The 26,024-nt window shown below is 37.6% G+C and overlaps 2 protein-coding genes across 5 annotated transcripts in view; one reads left to right on the top strand and one right to left on the bottom strand.

Annotated features, from left to right (window-relative positions):
* The window catches only part of KLHL15 (kelch like family member 15), a 159,011-nt gene that overhangs the window by 2,832 nt on the left and 130,155 nt on the right, over window positions 1-26,024 (top strand). The window contains exon 1 of one of the 4 annotated variants that reach the window (XM_058184588.1): window positions 25,877-26,012. The exons of 2 other annotated variants lie outside the window; for them this stretch is intronic. The gene's annotated coding sequence lies outside the window, so the exon portion shown is untranslated. Of the gene's footprint in view, window positions 1-25,876; window positions 26,013-26,024 lie in introns of those variants that run through there. One more of the 4 variants, XR_009155276.1, reaches the window with a different exon arrangement.
* On the bottom strand, window positions 2,470-25,999 carry EIF2S3 (eukaryotic translation initiation factor 2 subunit gamma). Its single transcript, XM_058184595.1, has 12 exons — window positions 25,707-25,999; window positions 21,423-21,486; window positions 19,009-19,136; window positions 18,776-18,897; window positions 17,800-17,894; window positions 16,521-16,679; window positions 11,903-12,037; window positions 10,772-10,866; window positions 5,096-5,240; window positions 3,835-4,004; window positions 3,540-3,712; window positions 2,470-2,939 (listed from the first exon to the last, which is right to left on the bottom strand). Exons 1-12 carry the CDS (start codon window positions 25,773-25,775, stop codon window positions 2,876-2,878), a joined length of 1,419 nt encoding a protein of 472 aa, XP_058040578.1. The 5' UTR covers window positions 25,776-25,999; the 3' UTR covers window positions 2,470-2,875.

The following is a 26,024-nucleotide window of genomic DNA, read 5'->3' as shown; positions in this document are numbered from 1 at the left end:
TTGGCAGCTTTTGGGAATCCATGAGGAAGAGATGAAAAAGTAAGGACCAAAAAAGAAAAGACTTCATCTGGTCCATGATTCTGTATCAAGAAAGATTAAAATTTTGGGTTTGATAAAAACCCATAAATGAAATTTAATCCAAAAATGGTTTTTATATTGACATAAATTCTGTGTAAAATTTATTATTTATATGCAAAGTTATTCGAGACATTATAATCCCACAGTGTAATTTGCCATTATTTTACTGAGGAAATTCTATGTATTTAATGTGATATTTAACAAAAGTTCAACTTTTAGAATTTCTGTTGTAAATCCTTTTCAAAAATTGTTGAACTTTAAGCAGTGCCATTAAATATGGAATAATAATCCAACTTGATTGTTACATAACCAATACTTTTTAGAAAATTAGCTGTCAGTTTAGGAACCAATACTGGAGTAATATTAGTAAAACATCATTTTAAAGTACAACATTAACTGTAAATCTATTATTTTTTCCATTGAATTTCCATTGCTGCATATCAATTGTGTCTAAATACTGCATCCATTTGGTCATACAATCTTTAACTTGCTCAGTTTCTGAGTCAAATCTTACCAATTAGAAGGAAAACTACTGGACAATTTTGGGTCCACTTGAAAAGGTCCACCATCTATATTGAAGTCAAAGGCAGCTTGGAAGTGTAGTTTGATGAGAAAATTATTTAACCACAATAGCATCTATATATATAAAAGCGAAAACCACTCACACATTAATCATGAAATCTCCAGAACCGTAAAGCCTACAAACCTGAAATTTGCCATGTATGTTCCTCTTGGGTTGTAGGTGCTCACTAAGAAAGGATTTTTCGAAATGACCATCAGAGCATTAGTATTTCCTATATTATTATAACACGCTCTGATGCTAATTAGTTAGACGCTCTACTCCCCCTCCCAACTTGAAAATAACTCTGGAGAGAATGGGATACATAGGACAGGCTTCTGTGGGGCAAGCCTCATGGAGAGAAGGGGCTAGAAAGCCTGAGAGAGAGAGGATAGGAGACGTTTCTGTGGGACCAGGCTGAGGGAGCGAAGGGGAGAGGCTCTATGGGGCCAGCCTGAGGGAGAGAAGGAGAGGACAGGAGAAGTTCTATGGGGCCCAAGCCTGAGGGAGAGAAGAGGATTTATGGGGCCAAGCCTGAGGGAGAGAAGGGGAGAAGAGAGGCTTCTGTGGGGCAAGCCTGAGGGAGAGAAGAGGCCTATCATAACGACCCATTAATTTTCAAACTCCTAAGTGTAGATTTATCAAGCCCGATCACATAGTTTCGTAGCGGAGCACAGGTATTCAGCTAGTAAATTAATATATTTCATTTCTAGATCACAATTCATCTGGAATGAAATAAAAGCCAATCTATATCCTCCCAGGTCAGATTACCTGAAAAGGATCATAGTTGCCATGAAGGTCACAAATTCACAAATTTCATCAGACTTTCCTCCCAGGATACTTTGGAAGTTCAGTCCCAATCCTGAGATGACAATCAGGAGCTTGTAGAGTCACTGCCATGCAAGTAAGTAATTAGTATTCCAGCAGTAACACCAGTTTAACAGTCCAATTAGAAGGACTCCCAGCTGGTTACTTCTACCACTGTGTGCAAATTACTGACAAGGTTATATTCCCTCTGTTGTCCAACCTGTTCTCAATAATACATGTTAGATTAGTGTGCTTATTAATTCCATACCAAAGATGGATATGATGTAAGAATTTGAAGAGAGGAATATATGCTGAATATTATGCAGATAATATATTAACTACCATAGGACCATGAAAGACAATAAAACAGTTAAGAAAAACAAGATTTTCAATCTGCTGCAAGAGTATGGTTGGCAAGATAGCTGACTTCAAATGCCAGGGTTTGTACCTGACAGGTAACAATCAAGAATAACATTTAAGCTATGGCAAGAGAAGGGACATTGAAAATTGGAGAAGCTTAAAGTTACTTTGGTTAGGATCAGTTGTAATCATCAAAATGAATATCACTCCAGCTAAACTATTTCAAATAAGTATTCATGTTCTATTAGCAATCCCACAGGATACTGAGTAGCTAAATGTCATGAATGACTGATATGGTATTGCATCATAATTACATTAAACCGGATCTACTGTATAAATCATTATTCACTTCTCAATTTGCAATTCAGATATATGGCATTTCTATACAATAATTTTAGCATTTTCCAAAAAATTAAAATAGAAAATAATTAGTTCCCTTTTTGGATACTGTCCACTGTGGTTGCAAATATTTTATTTTGGCTGTGTAATTAGAATTATATTTCAAAATTCTCTCTTGAGGGGTTTAGTTTTTTAAAAAAACATTTACTGACAGATAAATAGGATCAGCGGTTTGGCACCATCTAGCTGTAAATATAACAGGGTTCATAATATATGGAATCATATTTGCTGCAAGGTTGAAGTATGGTATTCAACAAGAAAGAAAATTCATCTAAGAAAAGTTTATTTGTTTAAGTTTGTTTCATTGACAAAAATTTCAGTTTTTTGTTACTCGACCAATAAGAGTTAAATGAAAAAATTAGCAATTTTCAAAATTCCAAATCAGATTATGGGGTCTTGAGTTACATTGTTTAAAATCCAAATAGTCAGCCCCACAGTCTCTAAAAAACTGACATAAACACAAAACAAATTTAGTTTTTGTAAAATACTGATCCATCTTTGCTAATTTGTTTAATTTATTGCAGATATTGTCAAGACTTTTAGTTAAGAGATTTGATTTTCAATACAATGCGGACATTATCTGTGCAACAGCTTCCTCACTAAAAATGCATTCCAACTGTATGGAAACACATGTCATTTTTTTTTACAAACTGAAGAATTGGCTTTTTGCTTTCAATCATCATCCACAGTAGGCTTGATTGTCACTCCTCTTCTAATTTGTCCCCATCCAATTAAACTGGAAACAAGAAAAGCAGAGTAGAATAACTTTGAAATATCAAAAATAAATTAGAATAAAAGAATATCCTTTAAATACAATATACCGTATTTTCCCGAAAATAAAACCCTTGTCTTATATTTTTTTGAATTCTGAAGTAAGTGCTTGCCTTATGCGCTCAAAAGCCCAATGCATAAGAAGAAACATCAGGGAACACAAAGGTTTGCAAAAATACAAAAGTAATCTGAAAAAATTATGGAGGAATTTATTTTATTAACTACTATTATTACATTTGCCACCCATCTAGTGGTTTGAGGCAACTCTCGACAAACATTTTCAATATTTATAGAATGGCAGGATGCCAGTATAAATGGAAAACTATTAGGTAGACTAGAAAGCAATATCGATTTACCAGCATGGAAAAACAGTGTTTAGTGTGCTTTGAAACATTATGTCAGGTCCAACAAGTTATTAATTAGCATTAAGTATCATGGATTATACCCAGCAGAATAGATACTAACTTTATATTATCTGCTTTTTCTGCTAGATTCATCCAATAATTTGTGTTTAGCTTAAAATGTATTTATAGTGATACATTATGTTTATTTCAAATCAACTTACCGCCAGTGTTTTTCAACCCTTCGACTAAGGGCAATTTTTTCTCCAACTTCAGTGCATACAGGATTAGTTAGCACTATTTTCCCCAGATCAGCTTTCACTGCACTGACCCGTCCTCCAGTTGAAAGAGATCCTATGTTTACCATTAGTACTTCATTTTTAGATAATTTTTGCACCTACAAGTAGTAAGGAATTTTAAAGACAAGTGCAATTTGTATCATTTTAAATTTGCAAGCATCCCTTTTAAAATACAGAAATTTACAGAATGTTCAGATTCACCAGAAATAATTTAACTAACCTTGGCAGCTTTCTTATCCCCTTCAGTACGGACACCCAGTAATCGCCTCAACAAGAAGTAGGAAATTTCAAGTTCTGTGAATATTTCAGGTAGTGCTTCAACTGCACCTAAAACTTGCCCTACCATTCGATCAGCTCGGCACAAAGTTGGGTCAATCTTGGTACCAACACCTAATAACAAAATATTTTTATTTTTAAAAAGCAACAGGTTTTCAATTGTTAAGTTACTTTTAAATCACAAGACACTATTCAGTGCTTTTATTTTAAAATATTTAAAGTATTTATTTATTTATTGAAATTGATCAGTTCGCCGTTCCAATTGATTTTTTTCTTTTTCTTGGATCTTGTAAGAATAGTTTAATAATTCTAATGTATGCTTCACTGTTCCAAAGTTTCTTTTATCACTCTTTTATAATTTTATTTGTAATACTATATAAATATGTATTAATAAATCAATATTAATCAATGTATTAATAAATCAATATTATAACTTGTTGAGTTCTAGATGATTTGGAAGACACTAAGTTATTCAAAACACATTCTCAGGGGAAACAGTGATAGCTAGTAAGGACACAGCTGACAGTAAAACAGCATCACTACCAAGAATATAGACTCCTAAATCATAGCAAAACAAACTGGAGTGTTGTAAGAGTTATATAGTTTCCTTTCCCCTTCATCCAAGAGCCGCGGTGTGGCTCAGGCTGTAAGAAGCCTGTTATTAAACACAGCTGCTTGCAATTGCTGCAGGCTCGAGTCCCATCAGGCCCAAGGTTGACTCAGCCTTCCGTTCTTTATAAGGTAGGTAAAATGAGGACCCAGATTGTTGTGGGGGGCAATAAGTTGACTTTGTATATAAATATACAGATAGAATGAGACTATTGCCTTACACAATGTAAGCCGCCCTGAGTCTTCGGAGAAGGGCGGGATATAAATGTAAATTAAAAAAAAAAAGCCATTGGTGAATGAACTAAAAAAAAACACCTTACGTTTCCTCTATTGTTGGTAGATCTTCATTCTATCTATCACGTGTTTTGCTATAAATGAAACTTAAGTGAAATTGAAAGGTATTAAATTTTAGCTTGAGTTAGTATGTACATAATGCACATATAATACTATAACTACCACTTTAAAAATGGTTTTAGAAAGTATAGAAACGTTTATAGCTTGTTGCAAAAAAAGTCCCTGAAACTGTATATTCATAGCAACAGTCTTATCTTGGTATCTTCCATGTTCTCTTAAACATAAATGTAAAACAGACATACCAATAAGGCCTCCTGGTGCAGCATATTGTAAATCATTATGTTCTGCAAACAGAGATACAATTTTGGAGAAAATAGGCTTGCACATAAGTTTTCCTTCACTGTCCTTTGAGACAATGCCAGGTCTCACCTCAAGTTCTTGGCCAACCTAATAATAAAAGATAGAAGAAAGGAAGCAAATAGTGCATTGGTAATGGATTTTATAGCCAATTCTCTATGTCAGTTCACTATAGCCATGGTTTATACACGTTTATGTAGAACACTGGTTTTCTCTATGTGTTCAGATACACTAATGATTAGTTTCAGAAGCAATGGGAGTGCTTGTTTTTCACCAATCATCATTTTACATAAGAATCATAGAAATTAAGGAGATACCAGTGGTGAAATGCAAATTTTTTTGTACCGGTTCTGTGGGCGTGGCTTGGTGGTGGTGGTGGGGTCAGGTGACTGGGTGGGCATGGCCAACTTTTTTTTTTTACTTTTTACTACTTATTCGCCTGAAACGGTAGTAAAAATCCTTTAAAAAACTTTTTAAAAAGGTTCTGATGATCGCGCGGCACAGCTGATTTATCACTACTGGTTCACCTGAAACGGAGCAAACAGGTAGCATTTCACCCCGGGAGATACCTTAAATAATGGAGAGTATGGCATGGAGATCATTGTTCCAAACACCTGTTGTGGTCCGCCGGCGGCCTACAGAGCTGGCAGCAGAGTCGGACAGTGAGGAGGTTGGGGAGGAACATGGGCCAGTCCTGGAGTCTGGGGAAGGCTCGGATGAGGGTTCTGTGTTTGAGGCAGAGAGGGGGCCAGGACCATCTGGGAGTTATGTGCTGCCTCTGGAGCTTCCAGATTCGGACATCAGCAAGGCAGAGGAATGGGGAAGCCTGTTCCCAGTGCACGCATGCGCAGAGCTTTCAGAAGGCAAGAACAGTTAAAACAAAAGGGACAACTTGGAGTTGGGCTTGGAGATGATTGGCCTCTCCCATTAAGATTTAAAAGAGGAGCAAAGGCACATGAGCCTTTGCAGAAAGGAACTTTGTTCATGCTAGTCAGTTTAAATTCTGAAGCTCCATTTTGACTCCGTGCTCCATGTGACCTTGGAAAGCTAATTCCCAATTAGGTCTTTGGCAGTGTGTCAAGGGAGATAAAGGCGGATGCTTATCAGCGTTATCTCGAAGGACTGTGGCAGACCTCTGTCAGACTCTTTACCAACCCTTTGTGACTCATTGCGGGCTATGAATGAACAATAATTCACAGCCGTTGAAATAAAAGGAGGGTTTTTGGGACAAATCGTGTGCTTTTTACTGTCTCAGGAAGCCTAGATCAGAACAACACCAAGCATTCCATAGATCACAACAAAGACCTTGAAACAATGTCATTGATTCCATTCTTGGGCTAATTCCATTCTCGGATTCACAGGAGGGGACTAATGATGAGCAACCAGCACCAAAGTCAGCTTCAGAAATGCTGACTGATGATAAGCAGACTGTCACATTCTGTGTATCCAGTATTAAGAATCTACAAGCAACACAGTTTTTGTTTGAAGTGTTTTATCCTAGAAGGCTTGGAAACCTGGCACTGAGTAACATACAAACAAAGTCAGCATTACCCATGGCATTTCCGCCATGTCTTACATCCCCTTGCGTGCGCCTACCCCACCCCCTTGGCTTCTGGACGTCGCAAACAGCCTGGAACCTTCAGATGCATCTAGGCTGACACTCAGTTGTTGGCCTGCTCTCCATGCTGCAGCTAGTTGGTGCTTCACTTCCCAGCCGATCAGCTCCGATGCCTAGCTGATCCATTCACCATCCATCTCCCAGCTGATCAGTGTGGCTGCTCCATTTGCAGCCTCCCAGTTGATCAGCATGGTTGCTCCATTTGCCACTTTCCAGCTGATCAGGGCGGCTCCCAGTCATGCCCCTGCAGCCTCCCCTCCCTGAATAGCAACCCCGAGATGGCTCACCAGAGGCTTGCCGTTTCAGAGTTCATACAGACAGCTCCAGCACCACCAAATGGACTGCCATATGAATTAGCCAAAAGAGGTAAGGGAAAACAGCACACAGCAGTTGCAGCTGACTTAGCTTTCTGAAAATGGGGGATGTGGAATTACCACTCCCTCCCAATACAACTGTTTGGTGGGCTGCAAAGAGTGTAGAACAGGTGATAGAACTCTCTATTGAAAACTGCCTGTTGAGGACTTCCGGTGGCGCCACCTTCTTCGCTGAGTGTCTAATTAAGGCGCTCTGTACTGAACATCGTAAAAGCCAGGAAAAAGCCGGCTTTAATTTCCCTCCCTGGATGAAAGGGAGAGATAAGAGCTGCCGGGGAGTGGTAGACCTCCCCAGGGGCTTTGTTTTTTATTAAGCAGAGCCCTGAGGGTCGAGTCCCATAAATAACCCTGCCAAGCTCCGACCTTCAGTGCGCTCCTGCAAAAGCAGGAAAAGAAGAAAGTGTCCATCTCTGCTAATTGTCTTAACTTTGTGGATTTCTATAAGCAGACGGAATAAGCACGAGTGAACAACTACTGGATTGCAAGTATTTTTGATTTCCTGACTTCTACCCTTTTAAAAAGAGAAACTTTTTTTTTCCTCTTTGTTTTAACTGACTGTTTAAGATGGCGCCTGAAAGGAAGTGAAAGTGAAGAATGGAATTGTAAACAGGCTGTGTAACTAAGAAGCTAAGAAACGTTATGTGTGGATTCTAATGAAGTGAGCTCTCCTATATTTAAAGGGGAAAAGAGAAGTTTCTAGACTTATATTTTGTGAATTTTAAAAACTGAAATGGCTACTAAACCACCTAAGACTGGGGGTAGAAGGGGTTCTGAACCTTGAGTCTTGGTCCTTGAGTGGCGCAGGCTGCTAAACAGCCTGTTATTAACAACAGCCTGTTATTAACAACAGCTGCCTGCAATTATTGCAGGTTCAAGTCCCACCAGGCCCAAGGTTGACTCAGCCTTCCATCCTTTATAAGGTAGGTAAAATGAGGACCCAGATTGTTGGGGGCAATAAGTTGACTTTGTATATAATATACAAATAGGATGAAGTCTATTGCTTAACATAGTGTAAGCCGCCCTGAGTCTTCGGAGAAGGGCGGGGTATAAATGTAAAATAAATAAATTTAAAAAAAACCAGCTTTAGAAGATTTGATTAAAGAGCAAGGGAAAGTGTTTGAAGAAAGGTTTAAGGAGATAATGGATAATAATGAGAAAATAAGAGACGAAATAAAAGAGAATAATAAAAAAATAAGAGAAGATATTTTGATGGCTTTCCAAGGTTTGGCAAAAAGACTGGAGGTGGTAGAGGAGGAGATGCAAGAAATTGCTCAGTCAAATCAGCAAATAGAAAATAGAATGGGGGGAATGCAAATCAAATTGGACAAAAATGAAGATCAAGTGGTGGTGATGCAGTATAGAATGATGGAAGGAGCTCTGAGAATTAGGGGCTTGCATGAGGAGAAAGGGGAAGATCTAAAAAAATTTTTATCAGAAGCTCTGGCTGAACTTATTGAACTTGATCCACAAGAGGTTGCTTATCAAATTGACAAAATTTATAGAGTTAATTCCTGGATTGCTAGGCAGAAGAAACTTCCTAGAGACATTGTGGTTTATTTTTTGAAAAGAACAGTGAGAAATCAAATTTTGCAAGTTGCATTTCAGAAAAATTTGAAAATAGGAGAACAGGAGCTGAAGGTTTTGAAAGAGATTCCTCCCAAGATGTTAAGGGATAGAAAGGACTTTACATTTTTTACACAAGAACTTAAGAAATACCAGATTCAATTTAGATGGGAGGTTCCAGTTGGTTTGACAGTGTATTATCAAGGAAGGAGATATCGTATTGATACAGTGCTTAAGGCCAAAGATTTTCTTTCTACAGTGCTGAAACTTGAAATAGAAATAATAGAAAAAAGAATTCAAGAGACTCAAATGGGTGTGGAAGCGGACGTGATCCCAGTGATGTTATCATCTGAGGAACAACCACAAGAACAAAGACTGACGAGGGGAGCCCTTAAGCGTAAAGAAAAGGAGCAACAAACTCAAAGTAAAGTTCAGGATTCTGCTACAGAAGCGGTGGGAGGAGCAAGGCCGAAGATACGGGAGGACGATCTTCAGCTGATCGCTCAAAAGTTTCAGCAGGCCAGTAATGGCAAATAAAATTTTGACCTGGAATGTGAATTCAGCTCAGAAGAGAAGAAAAATATTTCATTATTTGAAACAATTTAGAAATGATGTGATTTGCTTACAAGAAACACATATTAAATCAGTCTCAGGAACATATAAAGAGATTGTATAATGTGTTACTTGAAATAGATTCTGAAAGGGACTTGGTAAAGGACTGTATGATAAAGTGGGCACAAAATTTTCAGGAGCCAATATTATTAGAAACTTGGGAAAAAATTTGGGTTAGAAATGTTAAATTCACGCAGGCACAGAATCTGAGGGAAAATTTTTATAAAATGTTTTATAGATGGCACTTAGATCCTAAGAAATTATCGTGTATGTACCCAGATATGCAAGCAAAATGTTGGAGATGTAATTGTGATGACGCTACATATTTTCATATTTGGTGGACTTGTAAGGATATAAAGGCCTTTTGGATAAAAATTTGGTGGATTTTACAAAATGTTTTGAAAAAGAAGATAAAGTTCCTGCATAATTTTTCTGTTGGGAATTATTACGGACTGTACAGTAATTGAGACTAAATTGATTTTAAATCTAATAACAGCAGCAAGATTACTAATAGGACAGTATTGGAAGAAAAAAGATGTACCTACAATAGAAGAATGGATATTGAAAGTTGCCAATTTGGCTGAGATGGCGAAGATATCAGCCTTTTTGAAAGACAATACGCAAGAAAGATACTTAAAGGAATGGAAAAAATGGATTGACTATATTCAAAGTAGATATCAGACTAAGAGTTATCAGACTGCCTTTGAATGATTATGATATATTATTTTTGATTGTTTTCGGGGGAAGTTAGGAATTGATGATTGTAGGGGTATAATTAAGTTGGGACGAAATTTTTTTAGCATATGTTTGTTTTATTTTTAACTATACCTTGTGCTCGTTCCGGGAAGTTGGGGGGGGAGGGGGGTTGTGAAGGGAGGGGGGAGGGGAGGTGGGGGGAAAGGGGGGTGAAAAATTTTCTGTAAAACTTTTTGAATTACTGCCTGTTAAGTCCCATTCCCTATGGCTTGATTTGCAAAACTTTACAACCCTGAGCCTGGACATGCCAACCACAAGCTTTGATCCTTGGACTTAGCTTCATTACTTTCTTGCATGCTGCTTTGATTTGGAACACTTCTAAGCCACACATGTTGAACTTGAGAGGAACAGGAGTGGGAACTTGTCTCTATACTGCAAGTGCCTTTGTTTGCAATCCTCATTTAGTAAAGAGAACATAATTACTTGCGCATGCGCGCGCGTGCACACACACACACGGACAGGACAGGACAGTTACTGTCATAAATATCAATTTATACTAGTATTTTATCTAAATTTATGGACTTTGATTCATCCAATAGGATTTAGTTTTAATCTCCTAGCCATCATGTTCACCAAACAAGTTCTGGAGAATCCCTCAACTCCCACATATGTAGAAGGAATAGGAGGAAGAATTCATATAATTCTATCATTAACATAAAATGTTAAGTCTGTTAATCAGCATTGGAAAGAAAAATTACCTTTAATACACCTTTGAGAATGCTACCACCAGCTACACCTCCCTTCAAGTCATCAACTTCACATCCAGGCTTATTAACATCGAAAGATCTAATAACTGAAAAGAATATTCCATTAAGTTTAGGTTGCAAAATTTTTTAAACATTTTAACACCATAATATATTTATCGATTAGTCACACTCTGGATCTAATACTTTATTAAGCCACTGATTTGGTGTATATTGTTAGCTCCATATTCTTTCTGGAAGTTAGCACTAGCAATAGCACTTAGACATATACCACTTCACAGTGCTTTACTGAGCATTTTAAAGAGCCCCGCACAATCTGGGTCCTCATGGTACTAAAAATATATGTGATTGCTTCCTCAAATCAGTTTCTTGATCGACCTTCATGTGGTAGATGTGATGTTATCACAAACCCTTGAAACAAACATTGCATGTCTAGAAATAAATTTCTTCTAGACATTTTACCCATTTATGAAAATATATCTGACAAGGTTCAATTCAAAAAGTTACTAATTCTAGGAGCACAAAACAGTATTAGATTTATTTATTTTGAACAGAAACTTTCAAGACATGATAATTTACCAAGTGAAATTTCAAAATCAGTTTATGGGAGCCATCTATTCAGTTTTCTTGAATAAGGACCTCATGAATATGAGACAAACTATACTTGATTTGACCAAAAAAAGTATATTATCCATACAAAATAATGAGCTCCACTTATACCTGTTAAATGTTGCAGTCTTCAAATCAATAAATATTGGCCCTATGAAATCAATGTGATTTAATTTCTTATGACTATGCTTACCATCACTCCATTAAGAGGGCACGGAAATTTACGTCATTATGAAGTTATAAAATATGTTACATAAATACACACTATTTTAATGTGTTCCAATTCATCTAAATATGTGTTCTGCTGGATCACACAATATATCACTTTCACTTAGAATTAATGATATATATAGCACTGTTGAATTTAAGCTAAATTTGTCATATCAAAATGTTTCCTATAAGGTCTATGTAGCAAAGATGCTATGTTAACAATAGTACCAATGACTACAGTAAATATATATTATCACATCATTAACCAAATTCCTGTGTCAGTGTACTTTCTACAAATAGACATACCAATAAGCCTTGGTTCTGATGTGAAGTCCCTTAAAGGCACTGGAATTTTCTTTACAATGTATTCACAAACAACTTCAATGTTGTATTTTAGCTGTGCCGAGATTGGAATAATTGGAGCTCCTTCTGCAACTGTACCTATTTCAATGAACAGTCATGTATTATAATACTTGTAATGCTCTATTATGATTAAAATATTGGAAATTCCAGCACAAATACATTTTTTGCTTTATAATCTACAGCAGAGGTATGAAACTCAAGGCCCGCGGACTGGATCCGGCCCGTGGGGTGCTTAGATCTGGCCCACAGGGCCAGCCTGGGAATAGCAAAGAACCAACTCGCAATGCCTCTGCTAGCGAAAAAGGGATGTGTGCAGGCCCCCGTGGCCCGTTTTTGGCCTAAACGGCCTTCTGCAAAATCCTGCAGCAAACACAATTCTCTCACTAACCTGCTTTCCAGCTCCATTCTCTGGCATGCAGGGCAACAAAAGACCATGTGACTACCAGTAAAAAAAAAAAGTTCAGTCAGACCTTCTAATTTCGCAAGATCTTTCCCCCCCCAAGAAGTTGGAAGGTCTGATTGTATTTTTTTCTAAACTGGTAGTCAAATGATCTTCTTTTATTGCCATGCACGCAGGAAAAATGGAGCTGGAAAGCAGGTTAGTGGGGAATTCTGGTTGCTCTGGGATGCATTATGATTGCTCATAACAACCAGTAAAAGAGGAATGGAAAAATCCCTATCTGTAAGTCAGTGTTTTTCAGTCTTGGCAAGTTTAAGATGGACGAACTTCATGCTGCCTGGGGAATTCTGAGAATTGAAATCATTCACTTTAAAAGTTGCCAAAGTTGAGAAGCATGGGTCTATACTAGAGTTTAGGATTTTCCATTCCTGTTTTATTTAGGGTTTGGTGGAATTAAATAAATCAGTTGTGGTTTCCTTAACAAATATTAATTAAAGCGATATAAACCATTACTGACTTTTTGTGAGAAACTGAAATTAAAAGTTGATCTGTGCTTTGATTATTAGATATGGGATTATGGAAATAATGTAGACAAATGTTAATCTTAGAGTAAGAGTTTGATATATTTTTCATTTATATCTGTACCAAAGAAAGTTGGAAGTCATTCTTTTTTGGTTTTCCTTCTTTTTTTCTTACACTTTCACTCTTTTTCTTTCCTGAGCCTTTTCTTTTTTCAAATCTGTTTTTTATTTGTTTATCCCTTAGTTTGAATGTTTTTGATGTATGAAGGATCAAAGACTCAGCCATTATAATTCTACATTTCTTATTTACAGAAATCATATCAAAATTTAGAATGAAATCACTGGGAACCATCTCATATAAGGCAGGCTCTGAGTAATCAAAAAGTGTTTATTGATAAAAGAGAATATTTGTAGCTCAGGGTTGAACTGTGGGGTCCTTGGTGCTCTCTGACCTTGATGGTTTTCTTGCAGATGTTTCATTACCAAACTAGGTAACATCCTCAGTACTAGTAGGGAGTGGAGTTTGCTCTTATTTTCATATACTATACAACTCTGTCAGTGTTGATCAGTTGCTTCACAACTGATTGGTACTGGGTCTCTACAGCCTCAGGCAGAGAAAGATTATTCTGCACCCCACCCTCAAATGTTCTTTAAAATACAGTGTTTCCCAGCATTCCTTTAGGAACCTCCAACATGCAAACTGTAGTTACTCATCCTAAAATGAATCTTCTTTACCTGAAGCTTCAAAATTTGCTATTTGCTGGGAAGGTGTGTAGCTAAAAGACAGTCTACATTTAGTCTACATCTGAGTTTGGGGATATTTATTTATTTATTTATTTATTAAATTTTTATACCGCCCTTCTCCCGAAGGACTCAGGGCGGTGTACAGCCAAAATAAAACAAGAATGTATACAATTTAAAACAACAATTAAAAAGAGCAAATTTTAAAGGCTGATTATTAAAATTTAAATTAAGAAGTTAAAAAATATTAAAAAACCCAATTAAAATATTCTTCATAACCAAACAAAAGTGTATTTTCTATGCAGGTCACACCCCTTGCTTGCTGGATCTGGATGTCACAAAGCAAAGCCCACATTTTGTAATTAACCCCTGTACCCCATTTTGGCTGGCAGAGTGCTGCAGGAGGCTGAGTGCTATCATGCCCACCCTGGCCACACTCCCAGCCAAGCCTACCCTGGCCATGCCCCTGGCCCTCCGAGGTGAAACACAACCCTGATGCGGCCCTCAATGAAATTGAGTTTGACACCCCTGATCTACAGAATATATCTGTTTCTGGACAAGAAAAAAAGAAACCATACAGGTTCACTAACAAATGGTTTGCTAAAGAAAAGTTGGTTTGGAAGAAATAATCATAATTTTCGGTTTCCTCAAAAATTAATGTTTGAGGATGAATGGCAAAGATTCAGGGTCCAAAGTGATTTGATATTTATGCTTCAAAGAGTTCTTCATGCCACAGTTAAGAATTTGTAGTAAAAAAATGCTTCCTTCAGTTGAAGCATCAATTTATTTTCAGTTCATCTACTGGTCTTCAATCTGAAGTAATAGTTACAATTAGCCATCATTCTCCAAATTCCTCCTCTGAGTAATCAGCAAGATGATTTTCTAATCATTTCTGGCTTCTCTTTGACTAAAAGTAACTAGACATTTTCAGGATTACTTTCTGCTAGGAAATAATTGTATATTCCTCTACTTCCCAAATTAAATTAAAAAGCTTTATATAAGAAACAAACAAACAAACAAACAAACAAACAAACAAACCTGGCCTGACAAGGATTAAAAGGATAAAAACTCATCTTTTTTGTACCAATGTTTGATAATCCCTTGCAATTAAAAAAATCTAAGAAAAGATCAAGAAACAAATAGACTGTCAGATAGATTTATGTTCTTTACTCTTGTTTGTTATTAGAATGAAAGCGCATTTAGTGCAAAATCTGAGTCTATAATTTTGCTTGAGAACAGATAAGTAAAAGACAGCAACAACATACAATGCTTTCTTTGACATAAACACTCTACAGTGACTTGAAATCAACTGGATAAATATTCTACTTTTAACAGATATAGGCTATTATAAATAGAAAATCTTTAAAAATTTCAGACGGGTATAATTATAATATGTACCAACACTAGTTACAAATTCTACACAGACAGTACTGTTGCAAATCAAATTGAATTGCCTGTCTCTATTCTTCATGTATTTGTTGGCTCAATGTTTAAATGTTCTACTGAAAATGAACTGGATAACAGAGTTAATGCTCAACCAAACTGCCAGAAGTACTACAAACTGTTTTTTATGACAACGTTCCCAGATAAACCAGACAAGAAGCACAATTAAATTAGCAATTCTACTTTAGTGTAAGGTAACATTAACAGAATCTTGCATGACTGAAGGTACAAATTTTCTCTTGTCTATTTTAAAACATCTGATCAATTAGGACTAATCCTAAATTTCTTTATCTCCAGCCACTGGAGACTCCTCCATCTCTCATCTGATTGTCTATGGAGATGCTCAATCATACGGATAATGGTTGTCCCAAAAGTGCTTTTTCTAAAAGGCAACTGGATTTGCTTGGGTTTTTTCCTTTGAAAACGTTTTGCTTCTCATCCAGGAAGCTTCTTCAGTTCTAATTTCTTCATTTAAAATTGAAGAAGCTTTTTGGAGGAAAAGTGAAATGTTTTCAAAGAAAAAACTAAGTAAGTCCAGTTTCCTAATACTTATCTCATTATTTCCTAGGCAGCATCTCTGCCCCTCGTTTCCCAATATTATCTACACATTCCATTACATCATTTTGTAAACTGCAGTCACCTATGTGACTATCAAGTAACATTTATTTAATAAATAAAAATATGTAACTGTGAAAAAGAACCTCTTGCTGAACCCATTATCTATTCTTCTAGACCAGGGCCTGTGAGCGGCATCTGGCCCGCAGGGCCATCCTGGAAAATGTAAGCGTCACTTTGGCCCAGTCTACGCAATGCGAAGAGGAAACATTGGGCCAACATGGCTTAGGCTGGGTCTACCCAATGTGAAGAGGAAACATTGGGTCAGTGTGGCTTTGGCCCGGTCTACCCAATGCGAAGAGGAAACATATCAGCAGTTTGGGGAGTGGCATCAAGCTGGCCATGCCCACCCAGTCAACCATACCCAGTGAGTAGCGTCAAGCTGGCCATGCCCAGACCCACCAGTCGGCCACGCATGCCCAACCCCCCAAGTTTGACCACAGCACTGATGTGGCCCTCCACGAAATTGAGTTTGTCACCCCTGTTCTGGACTAAGATCTTTTAAGGAACAATTTTGGCAAGTCTAAATTTTTAGTACACTCTTGATATATGGGGGTCTGGTTTGACTCTCACTTTGTCAAGGTCTTTGCTATGAAGAATTTCTTGGAGTTTGACTTGGTTCCTTTACTAGATTTCCCCATTTAACCTTTAGTCACTTTTTGCTTCCTTGCTTTGGAGTTCTGATCTTGGATAAATTTACTAAAATTAGCTAATAAATTTGCAAAATTTGTTTGACAAATTTGATATGGCAATAACTGTGAAAATTAGCTGTTTGTGAGGCAAGACAAAAAGTTGGCTTGTAGTAAATGAGACACTTCTTGATTTTGACCTGGAAACTCACCTTGCACAAATGCTAGAATTTGTTCATACTGTTCTTTGGCTTGGCTCTCTTTGACCAAATCAATTTTATTCTGTAGAATCAGAATGTGTTTCAGTTTCATAATTTCAATAGCAGCTAAGTGTTCTGAGGTCTGTGGTTGAGGACATGATTCATTGCCAGCTGGAAGAACAGAAAAACAATGTTTACAACAGAATATAGAGGTTAAAATACAGGATACTAATCCTCCTGTAAATTATAATTAGGAATAATTAGAACACTTGAAACTGTATATGTAAATTTTGTATAATGAGTAAATATAGTTTGTGTTACAATAAATATTATAATTAATGAAACCATGTTTACAAGGATGTGAAGTTTGTGTGTCTAATTGTTTATGTAATCCAGGAAATGTACTAGTATCCTTATAGCAATATGAACACTAACACAACCTTACTTCTGTAAACCCCTATGTTTCAATGCTAATATACCTGTGTGCATATGTGACAAAAAAGAGAAAAAATGTATTGGATGTGAGATTGACTGAATACATTCACTATAAACTAGTCAGTGCAGTATCTAGAAAGAGATCTGGCACAGGATTTCAATCTATCTCACATTGTTGTGAATTTCACTTTCTTTTTGAAGCAGAGATAGCAGGAAGCCTACTTTAGTATCTGCTAATGTCAGCCACTAATTTTATGTCTATTCTATAACTCAGCAGAAGAGAAGCTCCCTATCCTTATTTCAGGAGATTGAGAGCAGAACAATAATCAGCAGGCACAGAATGTGACTCCAGAAGTCTATACTTCTCTGTGTTTGAACGGAATATGAGATGTGCAGCTCTCCATGATCTAAATGCATACTGCTGACACCATTGTCTTTGCCTTTTCTTGTTCAGGAATGACAAATTAATTGGAACATAGGTTTATATGGAAAAGGAGATGTAGAAACTACCGATTTTTCCAGCAGAGAAAGTAGTACATAATATATTAACTTGCTTCAAAATCTTATTAAATTCAATCAGGCAATACATTTGATGATTACAAAGCAGTACTTGAATAATGAGGATGAAATGAGACTTACTTGGCTTTCTTTACTGGTGGCCACTTATTTCCCTGCCCTCTTTGTCCCAATAGCTACTTTCCACTATATTTTTAAGAATGCATCCCTCCAGAGTGTTGCCTTCTCCAGCATAACATGACATAATGTAACTTGCAAGCATAATATTAACAGTAAAATTCCTTAGCCACAATAATGTCATGGATATATTGCAATATCAAACTCCTACACTAATAATTACCTATTAACAGTAAAGCTGCATCCATGACAGCTGCTCCATTCAACATAGTAGCCATCAAAATGTCATGGCCAGGACAATCCACAAAAGAGACATGTCTACAGTATAAGGAAAGGGGGAAAAAGAATAACCATAAATAATATTTCCTCACAAAAGTATTATATTAATTAGGTGTAGAAATGTAAAAAAAACATGAATTTTGACATATTATAATAAATGTGAAAAAGGATGTATCTTGAGAGACTACAAGATTCTAATAGAGAACAGCTTTCTCACAGATTTAATTTTTCTTAAAATTTTAATTAACTTTCTTAATAACATATTGCACTATAAGTATGTTTTGTGTGTATGTGCATGTGTGTGATGTACACATATCCTTTTTCCCCTGTGCCATATATTAACATATTTTATGAGTTTAAATAAAACAGATTTGAATTCTGTCTAGGGAATATATAAATATATATATTTTTATAATATATGTTTTGTTTGAAATATAAACATTAATGACTTGAGATATGTAACATAATTACAAATAGACAAAACATAACAGAATTTATGGAAATGTTCAGTTAAGATTATCAACACACTGATTCGATGTCTAATCACTATAAACAACTAATAACAGACTGAAATTCAAAAAGGCTGCACTGGACTATGAGTACAAATGAAAATCAGCAGCAAAACATTTTTGGTCCTATTGAACTCATGGAGTGTGTTGGAATATTATATGATTATACACGTTATAATCATTAAATGTTAATTTCATATTTCTCATGATTCCTATATGATACAATCATTCTGAAATTATATTTGTGTTCAGTTTGAAGGGGTCTATCATAATCAGCAAAAGTTTTGGAAAAGTTTTGGGGAAAAAAGTTTTCAAGTGAAATCAAAGTTTAAATATGCCTACTTACTTACATATCATTTCACACAAAATTTATGTATAAAAAAACAAAACATGTTGAACTAGACTTGTCACCTGACTAATTTAAAATTGCCTTTGGTCCCAGGAATATCTGTAGGGAATTCATCAGGTGTACTACTCCCGCAGGATCTGTAACATTCTGGTCGGGAACAATTTGGATCATCAAGCTTGTAAATCTGCAGAGAAAGACAGTAAATCTTTATTAGCGATCAGCTGAGTTTAGATAAAAAAAGATGATGATTCAAATAAAAACTTATAATTTGGTTAGATGTACAGTAGTGACAAACCTTAGCATTGGCATAGCCAAGCTTGATAGTGATATTTCTTTCCAGTTCATTTTTGAATCTGACTGTGTGAACTCCAGAAATGGCTTTTACTACTGTTGATTTCCCATGAGCTACATGGCCAATTGTACCTAGATTTTAAAAGCAAAAATTGTTATTAATTTCATAAAAATTCTCTAAGTGAATGAATTTTATAATCCCCAACATCTATTTAAATATTGAATATATTAATGTATCCCCAGGTATTTATGAAAAACTCAACTCATTTTTCTTGTATTATAATGGACAACAGAAGTAGAATGATACAAAACATTGCCTTTCCATAGCAACTAAGATATTAGCCAAATTAAATTATTTAACAACAACGAAACATTGTTGGACTTCATTGTACTTCAAGTCTAGCTGTAGCAATATTAACATAAAACATTTTGCAGAGCAGAATTTTATGTGAGAACTGCAATTAGGAACAAAAAGAAGATATATCATTTAATATACTAATCCAGTAATTCTGAAACTACTCTTATTATATTACATGCATTCATGGAAAAATATTTCAGTGAGCAACATAAACTGATGGCCTGATTTAATACTATCAGCAATACGTTTATATACACTTAATCTCCTTTTAAATATATTTGGCTTTGCCTTATTATCGGGGGTCTTATTATTTCGGGGGTGCAGGAGGCCTTGGGTGGCCTGTGTACTCACAGCCGGGAGTCCGGGAGAGAGGCTCCCTTTGCGCACCACCATCAAACCCCTCCCCTCCTATGGGATGTGTGTGTAGGCACCAAGTCGCGTGAGTGTCTGTCCCCACCCCCAGCTCGCATGCTTACCAGGCCTCACCACGGTGATGTGGGCGAAGCTGGTGAGCACCAGGTCCTTGAGGAGCTCGTAGCTAATGCTGCCAGTGCCCACCACCAGCATCCAAGCCATGGCCTGGGCCAGGTCTCCCTGCCGGGTCCAGCTCCAGCCGTCACCATAGAGTGGGAAGTACACTCCCAGAGCGGTCACTGCTCTGGCTGGGGTTTGGAAGCCGCAGAGGCAGAGTTTGGGGGAGAGAAAGAAAGCAGAAGTCTTTCTTTCTCACCTCCCAAACTCTGCCTCTGCGGCTTCCAAACCCCAGCCAGGGTAGTGGCCACTCTGGGAGTGTGCTTCCCATTCTACGGTGACAGTCGCCAGAGGCCTCCCCTTCCCCCCCCCCGCTCGTCTCCGTTCCGATTGCAGGTCCAGTTTACTGTTTCCAGGCACTTAGCAGCAAGATACTAGGCAGCCACACCAAGGGCAGCCTGACAGACAGAGCTCGGCCAGCCTAGCCACGACCAACGCTCCTCACCCGCTGAGCTTGGCCGCAGGGAGCCTCTGAGCCTCCGCAGGCGGTGGCGGTGGCAGCAGCAGCAGCAACACCTGCAGCGCCTCAGCCATCCCCGTGCCCAGCTGCGGGACGTGGCAGGCTCAGCAACGGTCTGCCATGCATGGAAGCCTCTCCGTCGCCGGTGGCTGCGCTGCCAAGAAAGCCCCAGGGTAGTGATGCTTGCGCTGTGGCTGCTGTGGCGGGTACTTGGTAGCGCAAGCTATGTGGACATGGCGCCCGAGAGCGGGCGGGCTGCCACTATGGCGCAGGAGCTCGAGGTCTACGGTTGGTGCCACGGGCAGCAAAAGGGACGGGGCGCAGGAGTTTGCAGGGATGTGGCTGCCTTGGGAGGGTTGAGGGGTGTGAGAGACCTGTGTGTGTGTGAGAGAGGGGGGGGGTTATTTTCAAGGGAGGGCATATATTTAGGCCCACCCCAAATATCAGGCTTGTCCTTATTTTCAGGACGTGTCCTATTTTCAGGGACACACGGTTTTGTTTAATGGACTGCTAAATTGGCCACGCCCACCCAATCACTTAACCACCTAGCCACGCCCACCCAGCCAGTCGAGCCCCCCAACAGTATGAGGGACTGTGAGTTGGCCCCTTGTTTAAAAAGTTTGAGGACCCCTGTCCTAGAAAAAAGAAGTTTCAAAAAAAAATTTGTAAAATCTCTACTAACAGATACTTATATCACTCAGATTAGAACTGATTAAAAACAACCAGTGGAATTATGATTTGTGATCCAACTAAACCAGGGTGTCAAACTCGCAGCCTGCGGGCCAGATGCATCACTCACTGGCCATGCCCATTCCCGTTTTAGTGGAAGGGGAAAAAAAGTTGTGATGTCACATGACAACGTGAATCTGACATCTCTGAACTAAACAATACAGAGCTACAGTACATGCACTTATGTCTTACAGGCTCACATTTTAGGTTAAACTTTAAATAAACAAATGAGTAAAAACATATAGTATTTTCTAACAGCTCTTATTGAGGTATTGCACAGTGAATAGTACGTAATTAATACCACTCAGCAACTTCTAGCTGTAATTTGTTATATTCTTACCAATATTAATTGTAGCTTGTCTACTGATGACTTCTGGTGACAGAGGGGTTAATTTCGTAACATCCTGTAAAGAACAGATTATTAGTGAATTCCAGAGCATTAAAGATCCCAAAATGCATAAAGGATTTTTTGTTGTTTCCATATGTAAAAAAGCAGAACTCCCAAGCCCAGGTTTTACTATTTAAGTAAAATTGTACTTTAGATACTTGCTCTACTAAGAATTCTACACATAAATTTAAGATTATTTTGCAACGAAATAAAACTTAATTCTAATACACCACTTTTCCCTCCACTGTTTTTAGAATGATGAAATTTTTTAAAATGTGGTTTGAAATAATGTTTAAAAAGTAGTTATAAAAATTATGCTGTTCATGTCATAAAACATATACCAAATACATGCCAACTTTTTGGAGTGTAATATGTTCAGAACAAAGATGGATTTTGTGCTCTAATAATAACAAAAGAAATATCCTTAGAAGATGGAAAAATATTATAATTCAAGATATAAAGAAAGGAATTTCAGAGTTGTTAGCAACTTTTGAGAAAACTGTATGTGGTTAATCAGGAAAATGTCCTATCTCTCCCTTTGGAAACCCTTTTGAACAGGCTTGGTCAACATTAAAAGCTTTTAATGTTAAGTTTTTATTTTAAAGATTTACAAAATTAGTTGGGATATAATTTTAATTACAGTTTGCGTCTTCTACATATTATTTTCTTATGTAAAGTTTTTCTTTGCTTTTGTTGTTCCATACTGTAAATTGTTTTTATTTTACACTATTTTATGTATGTTTAAAAATGAATTAATTAAATTATATAGTTTTTGGAAAAAACAAAGAGCTAGTGTGTTTCTTTATATTTATCCTAACAAATTCCTTATGTAAAATTAACATAGTACTATTTTTCAAGGAGGAAAAGTGAGCGAAAAAAGTTTACTTATTTATCATAAGATCACAACCACAGTTGCAAATAACAAATACATCACACTGCCAAACATGCAGTGTAACTGGGTAGAATAGTCTCTCTGTGTAAGGATTCCAAACAATTTTATATGTCACAAATATCTAAAAAAAATATCAAAATCACACTTTGCAATGAAAGCCACAGCTTGTTTTACTTTTTCAACAAGACCAATGACAGCTTACTTCTCTTTTAAAGATGGCAACGCTCTTGCAAGTGATTAAGAGGCAATTCCTTACACCATGTTTTATTATTTCACAGATTAAGAGACATTCCTTACACCATGCTTTATGATAAAGTGTTTCATTTAGCATATAAACCTAATGCTTGTAGCTTATAGTATCTGGTTCAACTACAGCCACCTATCTCCACAACCCCCATCTCAGACACACCAACAACAGCCAAGCCTCCTACAACTGACCCCATTTCATTGGGTTCACAACCCCTAGTGATCACAGAAAAGGAAGTGCAGGACCTATTTCACAGACAAAAGCCAGGAAAAGCTCCAGGCCCAGACAAGATAACTCCTTCTTGCTTAAAAGTCTGTGCTGACCAATTGGCCCCCATCTTCACCCATATTTTCAATAAATCACTAGAGATGTGTTATGTTCCTTCTTGCTTCAAACGCTCTACCATCATCCCAGTGCCGAAGAAGCCCACCATCAAGGAACTGAATGACTACAGACCAGTTGCTTTAACATCTGTAGTCATGAAAACCTTTGAAAGGCTAGTGCTTTCCTACCTGAAAACCATCACGGATCCGCTGTTAGACCCCTTGCAATTTGCATACCGAGCAAATAGATCAACAGATGATGCTGTTAATATGGCTCTGCACTACATCCTACAACATCTTGAGTCTCCAAAGACCTATGCAAGGGTCCTTTTTGTAGACTTTAGTTCAGCATTCAATACCATCATTCCAGACATTCTTCTAACTAAGCTAAACCAGCTACAGGTACCGGAACAGACTTGTAAGTGGATCACAAGCTTCCTAACAAACAGGAAGCAGCAGGTGAAGCTAAGCAAGATCACATCAAATACCTGTACAATTAGCACAGGGGCCCCCCAAGGCTGTGTGCTCTCCCCACTTCTCTTCTCTCTGTATACCAATGACTGCATCTCCAATGATCCATCTGTTAAGCTACTGAAGTTCGCAGATAACATAACAGTGATTGGTCTCATTCGAGACAATGACGAATCCACATATAGACAAGAGGTCGAACAACTAGCCTTGTGGTGCAACCAAAACAATCTGGAACTGAACACACTCAAAACCGTAGAAATGGTGGTAGACTTTAGGAGAAACCCTTCCATGCTTCCACCTCTCACAATACTTGACAACACAGTATCAACAGTAGAAACCTTCAAATTTCTAAATTTCTATCATATCGCAAGATCTCAAATGGACAGCTAACATCAAAAACATCATTAAAAAAGGACAACAAAGAATGTTCTTTCTGCGACAACTCAGTAAGCTCAAACTGCCCAAGGAGCTGCTGATCCAGTTCTATAGAGGAATTATTGAGTCTGTCATTTGCACCTCTATAACTGTCTGGTTCGGTTCTGCAACCCAACAAGAAAAACACAGACTTCAGAGGATAATTAGAACTGCAGAAAAAATAATTGCTACCAACCTGCCTTCCATTGAGGACCTGTATACTGCACGAATCAAGAAGAGGGCCGTGAAAATATTTGCAGATCCCTTGCATCCTGGACATAAACTGTTTTAACTCCTACCCTCAAAACGACGCTATAGAGCACTGCACACCAGAACAACTAGACACAAGAACAGTTTTTTCCCGAAGGCCATCACTCTGCTAAACAAATAATTCCCTCAACACTGTCAGACTATTTACTGAATCTGCACTACTATTAATCGTCTCATAGTTCCCATCACCAATCTCTTTCCACTTATGACTGTATGACTATAACTTTTTGCTGGCAATCCTTGTGATTTATATTGATATATTGACCATCAATTGTGTTGTAAAGGTTGTACCTTGATGAACGTATCTTTTCTTTTATGTACACTGAGAGCATATGCACCAAGACAAATTCCTTGTGTGTCCAATCACACTTGGCCAATAAAAATTCTATTCTGTTCTATTCTATTCTATTCAATTTACGTAAAACCAATCAACTTGTTCAATTATCTACAAATAAAATCTGACTAGTTACAGTATGAAACCCTATCACAATGAAGCTGGTTTGGTTTTAACAATGCTTTCCAAAGCTGTTCTTTCATTACCCCAAACCGCTTATCAGAAAGTATTATTAGACTTTGACAACTGATCAAACTGACTCCTTCTTTCCGCACCATAGTAACTTCAAAAGTGAGTTAATGGACTTAAATTGAGGGCTATCCATATTATAAAAATACTAATTTATTAAATTTATAGGCAGCCTAGAGTCGCTAATAGTGAGATGGGCTGCATATAAATTTAATAAATCAAAATAAAATATCACTGAATGAGTTTTATGTCATTTCAACAAATTATCATTGCAAATTTTATTCAATTTCATCATAATAGGAATATTATAGATGTTTGAATATATTTTAGTACACAATTTAAATGTGCTTGTTGCAATGGGTAATGGGTAATCCTTACTCAAAGTAACACTTTTACCCAATTTATTGTCAAATGCTAAGTAAACTTATTTCCAAAATGTAATGAAAACCACGCTGACAATTTTTGATAATTATCATTAGTAGCACTGAAGATCGCAGCTACTACCGGTATACTTAAAACCAGGTGTGGGTTGGGAATGTACTACCATTCTAACTTTATAGTATTGTGTGACTTTTTATGCAAACCTGACAGAGCATAACTAAAGCTTAGTCTAGTACTGTACAGTATACAATGGGAACTCAGCTTCTCTCTGTTTTACCCTGTATTGATTGCGCTACAGAATGAAGCAGAAAGAGAGGAAAATATTCTCTCTGAACAAAACCATATAACGTCGGAATTCAGTTATTGATAGAGATCACGTTTCTTTCGCTGGAACCAGCTTGTAAGGGTAGGGTGTCACTTCCTGGCATTATGGCTTTGTACTTTCGTACTAAATGAAGTAACGTTGTATGTAGGGGGGAAAAAGCGTGAGAACATTTGGGAGATTTCTTTTCCACCGTCATAAAGCTTTTCCTTCCCATTCTAATTACCCTTTGATAGGAACAAAAAGGCAGAAGACAAGCAAGGCAAGGCAGATTTTCTGAACTCCGACCCTCACCCAGCCTTCGAGCACCGGGCAAAAAATAGCGTAGGGCAACCGTTGGAATACTGCACCCCTCAGATGACGCATCCTCCCCACTCCGAATTCCCTTCTTACCAAAGTAGTCAATTCTTGCCGGGAAAGATGCGGCTGCCCCAGCGTCACTCCCGCTTCAGTCCCCGCCATTTTGCCTGAAAGGAACTTAGAAGTCCGTCGAGTCTGCCTGACCTTTCCCAACAGAACCCAGTAATTTCAGGGGCACGCAGCTTATTCCCAGACGATCCTAGAAAATATCTAGGAACAGAGTTACATCTTGCCGCCTTGCTTTCTCCAAGGAGTAGCTTGGAAAGAATTCGAGGTTGGGTCAGGCAATATGGTGGGCTGCTGAAGAAGGACCCCGGACTTGGCTGATGCAACCGGCATGTAAGGAAATGT

This window comes from Ahaetulla prasina, chromosome 5, assembly GCF_028640845.1.
Source record: "Ahaetulla prasina isolate Xishuangbanna chromosome 5, ASM2864084v1, whole genome shotgun sequence".
Classification (NCBI taxonomy): Eukaryota; Metazoa; Chordata; class Lepidosauria; order Squamata; family Colubridae; genus Ahaetulla; species Ahaetulla prasina.
The sequence above is the reverse complement of the archived record's forward strand: the minus strand, read 5'-3'. Positions and strand labels throughout refer to the sequence as shown.

Coding starts and splice junctions, on each gene's coding strand:
- EIF2S3 (XM_058184595.1), bottom strand. CDS start 25,775: ATGGCGGGGACTGAAGCGGGAGTGACGCTGGGGCAGCCGCATCTTTCC. Junction 10,867..11,902: donor ATCAGAACCAAGGCTTATTG/GTATGTCTATTT, acceptor TATTCTTTTCAG/TTATTAGATCTTTCGATGTT. Junction 5,241..10,771: donor TTCTCAAAGGTGTATTAAAG/GTAATTTTTCTT, acceptor TTTTATTATTAG/GTTGGCCAAGAACTTGAGGT.